The sequence below is a fragment of the Dipodomys ordii genome, unplaced genomic scaffold, assembly GCF_000151885.1.
Source record: "Dipodomys ordii isolate 6190 unplaced genomic scaffold, Dord_2.0 Scaffold71, whole genome shotgun sequence".
Taxonomy (NCBI): Eukaryota; Metazoa; Chordata; class Mammalia; order Rodentia; family Heteromyidae; genus Dipodomys; species Dipodomys ordii.
Window position 1 is genome coordinate 2,138,934 of NW_012267287.1, and position 6,000 is coordinate 2,144,933.

Here is a 6,000-nt window from a genome sequence, read left to right on the forward strand (position 1 = left end):
CTCTGCGCTGTCAGTGCCACGGAGGGCGGACATGGCACGAGGGCTTTGCTCTGAGACGCAGCCTGCGTGCACGCTGGGCGTCGCCCCAGCGCCGTCTCTGGCACGCGTGCCTGCCGGCGCCGGCAGCGGCAGCCTTCCTTGGACTCCCGCTGCGTCCAGTGCCTCTGCCCTGCACGTGTCATGCGTGTCCGGGCCGTGCGTCGCCACTGCTCTTTCTGCTCTGTGCACACCTCACTTCTGTTAAAGCTTCCCGATTCTCCCATTCCTCCCCGTGGGTGTAGTGTAGAGCGTGTATGTGTGTGAGTAAGTGTGAACGGCGCCAGGGCGGGGGTCTGAGTGCTGTGTATGTCGAGAACGTGCTGGGCCAGTTGTGGTGTCGTGTGTGGTGTGATTCAGCAAGCATTGCAGAGTGGGAGTGGGCGCGGGCACCGTGGCCCCCGGGGAGGGCACACTGTGGGGCTGCAGCTGCTCCGTGCTGGTCCCGCAGAGTTGACGGGCGCCGACCTGAAGGACTGCGTGAGCAACCACAGCCTGAGCAGCAACGCCAGCCTGCCCAGCGTGCACAGCTGCCGGCGCCTGTGCGAGAGGAGGGTGGCCAGCTGGGCCGTGTCGTTCGAGCGCCTGCTGCAGGACCCCGTGGGTGTGCGCTACTTCTCCGTGAGTAGCAGGGGTGGGGCGCGGGCTCTACAGAGCTGCTTCAGCGGGGGTAGCGCCCTGCGGGCACCAGCAGCCCGGCCCAGCGCTGTCCTGGGTCCCCCAGTTACTGGACAGCCGGAGTAAGCGGCAGGTCCAAGCCCCCTGGCCCTCCGCCCTGCGGTCTCCCTAGGGTGCGTCCCTTTCTGCCTGAAGTGAGTCAGGGTCTCACTACGAGCTCTGGCTGGCCTGGAACTCATGATCCTCTACCTCAGCCTCCTGAGTGCTGGGATTACAGGTGTGTACTACCTGGCCTGGCTGGGGTTTCCTGTAAATGTCTGGGAGTGAGACTTGACTGCCTAGTGCAGCTCTTGAAGACTACCGGTGCTTGGACTGGGGTGTGAGGGGGAGAGCACCCGCCCAAGGCCCCTGTGCAAGCCGGGTGCGGCCCAGAGACAGCTGCAGAGACACTCACTCCTAAGAAGATGGCAGTGAACACCTCCTGCTGGCCCCTGCCGGGCGCTCGCTGTGCCGCAGGCCCGCAGATGGTGGGAAGCGCCGGGGCGCAGCACTGAGCTGTGGGGTGCCCGCCACAGGGTGACCTCTCCCCTCCGCGGTTTCAGGACTTCCTAAGGAAAGAGTTCAGTGAGGAAAACATCCTTTTCTGGCAGGCCTGTGAATATTTCAATCATGTCCCCGCACACGACAAGAAAGAGGTAAGTCCCGCCCGCCCGCGGCGGCCGGGCTGGCACCGTGGGAGACACTGCGCATTTGGAAAGGTCATTTCTTTTTCAGAATTAACTTGTCAGTGTGGATGGCATTTAGCTCCATCTAAACATAACGTGTGTGAGGGCTGTGAGCCCCGAGCCCACATCACAGCCTTGGCCTCAGTAGGCTGGAGATAGAGCGGATCCGGGCGTGGGGCCAGCGGGAGCCCAGGGCCGCACCGTGCGGCCGCTGTGCGTCCCGTCCCCGGGCTGGTCCCTGTCTCCGGGCGCCTCCCTCTCAGGTGCGGCCTGCACGTGCGTGGGCATGTACCGCCCGAGACCTCACAGAGTCCCGGGACTCGGGACTCAGGGCGCAGCCAGCTCAGGGAGGCCTGCGGGAAACGGGGAAACAGGGGGGGGAGGGCGGGCGGGCGTGAGTGTGGGCCTCCCGCCCCTGGGAGATGTGCTGGGAGCGCAGACCCCGCCCCTGAGACCGGCCGTCCCTCAGCTTTCCTACAGAGCTCGGGAGATCTTCAGCAAGTTCCTGTGCAGCAAGGCCACCACCCCAGTCAACATCGACAGCCAGGCCCAGCTGGCGGACGACGTCCTCAACGCCCCGCACCCCGACATGTTCAAGGAGCAGCAGCTCCAGGTGGGGGTCCCCAGGGGTCCCTGGGTACAAGGTGCAGTGCGGGCTCTGAGACCAAAGCCACCACCACAAGGATAATTCCAGGCGCCCCTGCACTGACTGTGTGGCCCGGGCTGGCCAGCCTGAGACTCCCCCCCCCCCCCCCCCCCCCCCCCCCCTCCTGCGTGTGATTTTAAATTCTGTAGCATGGTGGCATTAAACAGCTGCATCTGGACCATGCACCTCACAGGCCCCGCTGGGGGCTGCCCTGCCGTGGGGTGCAGGACTGACCTGACATAAAAGGATAGCAAAGGGGGAGGCCTCCCAGTCTGTGAGACCCCAGGCTGCCTCCGGACCTGGGTCTCCCCTCCCTAAGTAGGGGCTCTCTAAGGCTGAGGCCCCGAGTCCGCAGAGCGGCTGGCTTTGCCTGTGCATGGGGTTGGCCCATGGCAGGAGTGATGGAGCAGGGCAGGGACTGGCTTCCCGAGGGGAAGAGGAGACCGCCTGGCCCTGGGCGGGCGTCAGGAGTGCCAGGCTGGCAGCGTCGTCAGAGCAGGGCCAGCCGGTGGGGCGGGCACCCCGGCTCCTGTCACCGTATTGTGTGGTGTTTGCTCCCCAGATTTTCAATCTGATGAAGTTTGATAGCTACACTCGCTTCCTGAAATCCCAGATGTACCAAGAGTGCGTGCTGGCGGAGGTGGAAGGCCGCGCCCTCCCGGACGCCCAGCCGGTGCCCAGCAGCCCGGCCTCCAAGCAGAGCCTCAGCTCCGAGCACTCCAGCGCGTCCACGCCCAAAAAGGTGCCGGCCTGGCTGACACGGCGGCCTCCGCGGAGGCGTCCCGCAGGGCTCTGGCTTTGTGGGCAGGGCCGCGTCAGACTCCCAGGCACTGGTGGGCAGGGCAGTTTCCTTGACTGATAGAAGGGTCTAGATTCTTCCATGGAGTTCTTCTGTGTACAGCTCTGTGTTCAGACCCTTGGCTTCATGAAACGTAAAGCAACACTATAGTGTTGTCCTTTTTGTTCTTTTTTGTGCATGCTGGCTCTGGGGCTTGAACTCAGGGTCCCGAGTGCTTGGCTTTTTGCTCACAGCTGGTGCTGTACCCCTTGAGCTCCAAGTCTGGCTTTTCGCTGGCTTATTAGAGATGAGGTGTGTTTTTTCCAAGTCATTTTAAGATTCATTTTTTAAAATATCCTTAAGTATTTGCAGGGAAGGGTTTCAGTCGGGCAGGTCAGCGCATGGTATCCGTGTCACCCATCTGCCATTCCCCCCAGCTCCCCGACCCCAGAGGCCCCCGAGTGACCCCGGAGGCCCCCGAGCGCTGGGAACGGCTCTGCCTCGGGGCCCAGCCTCCTCAGTCCCTGGGATTACAGATGGAAACTGCTTGCACTCGCCTGACTTCAGTGATTTAATTGAGGCTCCAATTTTCTGGCAGTTAAGTGGAAAATCAAAGTCAGGAAGATCTCTAAATGAAGATGCGGGCGATGAGGACAGTGAGAAGAAGCGGAAAGGGGCCTTTTTCTCCTGGTCCAGGAATCGGAGCACAGGACGATCCCAGAAGAGGAGGGAGCAGGGGGACCATGCCCACGGTACGTGTGGGTCCCGGGCCGCGGCAGGGGTGCAGTGAGGAGTGCTGAGGCCGTCTCTGCAGGACTGAGAAAGGCCGCGCTGCGCCCGCGGCGTCTCCCACTCACGCTGCGGGTGGCCGACTGCTGCGTCCCTCTCCTGTGGGGACCGTGCCTCGGCTTCTGTCTAGGTCTAGGCAAGTCAGCAAACAACTTTTACATTTGTGAAAAATGTCGTGCTGTCGGCATCCGGCTCTTTGCTCCGTTGTCCTCTCTGTGGTTCACTTCAGTGCTTCCTTCTGGACGCTTGTGCCCCGGCCATGCCTGTCACAGGAGCCCTGAGCATCTCTGCATGTGGGGGTCACGGGGCTGGAGCCTGTCTGTGGAGGGGCCTCACGGTGCTCAGGGGCCATCAGCCACCACACAAAGGCCGCGGCCCCACACACGGTCAGACGGGCCGCTGGCCAGAGCCTCGGCTGCTGTCTACAGGGATGGCAGAGAGCTGGAGAGCAGAGCCTGGCGAAGGGGCGCGTTGGGAGCACCGGGCTGGCCCTGTGTGGGCTGGCCCTGCGTGGGCTGACTGGCCCTGCATGGGCTGACTGGCCCTGTGTGGGCTGGCCCTGCGTGGGCTGGCCCTGCGTGGGCTGGCTGGGCTGCCTCCCCCAGCCGCAGCCTCCCACCTCCCGTCGGCCGTTCCTCTTCCCTCTGTTCTGGGACTAGAGGTGGTGTGTCTGTGTGTCTGTGTGTGTGTCTGGGTATGTCTGTATGTATGTGTCTGTGTGTCTGGGTGTGTGTCTGGGTATGTCTGTATGTGTGTGTCTGTGCCTCTGTGTATGTTTGTACATATGTGTGTATGTATATATATATATATATGTACACGTATGTGTATGTGTACGTATATGTGTGTGTGTGTGTCTGTGTCTGTGTGTCTCTGTGTGTGCTGTGTCTGTGTGTTACGTGAGGACAGTTCAGGCTGTTGCTCTGGGTTCACACCGGCTGTTTCCTTGTTAAGATGCCCTTCGTGCCAACGGGAGCCTGTGCCGCCGGGAGTCGCAGGGCTCCGTGTCCTCCTCAGGGAGCGTGGACCTGGTGAGTCCTCCCCTCTCCCACCCCCTCCCCCGCCCCCTCCCCCCTCTGCCAGGGCGCAGGCTGTGCGGACCAGACTGTCCCGTGAAAAACCCAGCATTCATTTTAGAAACTTTCACTGGACCCCAGCTCAGGGGTCCAGAGGCAGCTCGGGTCGCTGTTTGGCAGATAAGATGCTTGAGGACTGAATCCAGCTTGCATTTGCTTCTTTAATCCTAGTGTTCTAATTTGTTTGATTTTTTTGGCTCCCGCGATGAGCAAGCTCTGGTGCAGCCCGGCTCCTCTGCTGACTGCTGCCCGCTGCTTGTTCTGGCCTTTGCAGCTGGGGAGGGGGCTGGGCAGCTGGCCTAGGACCTGAGGGGGGCTTGCTGCTTCCATGCAGAGGACCTCTTCTTCAGTTTCAAGCTCTGAGGGCTTTGCACAGACCTGTTCTCTTCTGCAGCCCGGCCACCTCAACCTCAGTGGCTTAGCGCAAGGTGTGTCTCCTGCCGTGCTGTGCCAGGAGCCAGCTTCCGCTCACCCTGGCTGTGTTCTTGCTGCCCCAAGTCCCTGGGCCTGGAAGCTCCTGGGCCATCGTACCTCTGTGTGGCCCCAGGCCTGGGGCCTGTGCAGCAGCAGCCCGTCTAGTCCCGTGTCTCTGGTGTTGTCATGGCCCTGCATGCCTCCCCAGGCAGGCCCGAGGCCCACATGGGCTTGCGGGGAGTTGTGCCAGCCGTCTTTGCAGCCAGCCCACCACTCTGCCAGCTGGGTTTGGAAATAACGCTCAGACTCTCAGGAAGGGGTGATGATGAACGAGAGTGCGTGTCGGGAGGGGGTGACGGGGTGAGAGGGTCTGTGCTGTGCCGTGGCCCGGGTGGGCGCCATGCTCCCTGGAGGGAGGTGTGAAGGGCTTGTCCGCCACCCTGCCTCCTGCGCCTCCTGTGCCCCCCTGGAGACCACATCGCGCGGACGGCTTGGGTGGAGAGCCGCGACTGCCGGGCTATGTGGGGGCAGGTGGGCTGCTGGCTCCCCCTGGGGAGCCACTCTGCACCCGTGACCCGTCTCCCTGCCCCACAGCCCGAGGCCTGCAGAACCCCGGCGGCTGAGAGGGACAAGGCTGCCCGGCACTGCTGCATCCACCTCCCGGACGGGACCTCCTGCTCAGTGGCCGTCAGGTCGGGATTCTCCATCAAAGACATCCTGGCGGGACTCTGCGAGCGGCAGGGCATCAACGGGGCTGCCGTGGACCTCTTCTTGGCGGGTGGGGACAAGGTACTGCCCGGCCAGGCGTGTGCTCTGCCACGAGAGCGCGGGCGTCCCCGTGCGGCTGCTCCAGTGCCCTTGGCCCAGCGGCTAGCGCCTCAAGTCTGCCGGCCTCCCCACCCCCGCGGGCGCTGCGGGGCT

At 63.1% G+C, this 6,000-nt stretch overlaps 1 protein-coding gene across 1 annotated transcript in view; it reads left to right on the top strand.

The window, feature by feature from the left end:
* Rgs12 (regulator of G-protein signaling 12) overlaps positions 1-6,000 on the top strand; it is a 64,461-nt gene that overhangs the window by 51,051 nt on the left and 7,410 nt on the right. Inside the window, exons 4-10 of the mRNA XM_013023854.1 lie at positions 488-657; positions 1,257-1,349; positions 1,849-1,992; positions 2,588-2,767; positions 3,402-3,555; positions 4,544-4,620; positions 5,674-5,868. Coding sequence (XP_012879308.1) covers positions 488-657; positions 1,257-1,349; positions 1,849-1,992; positions 2,588-2,767; positions 3,402-3,555; positions 4,544-4,620; positions 5,674-5,868 — 1,013 coding nt within the window. The remainder of the gene's footprint in view (positions 1-487; positions 658-1,256; positions 1,350-1,848; positions 1,993-2,587; positions 2,768-3,401; positions 3,556-4,543; positions 4,621-5,673; positions 5,869-6,000) is intronic.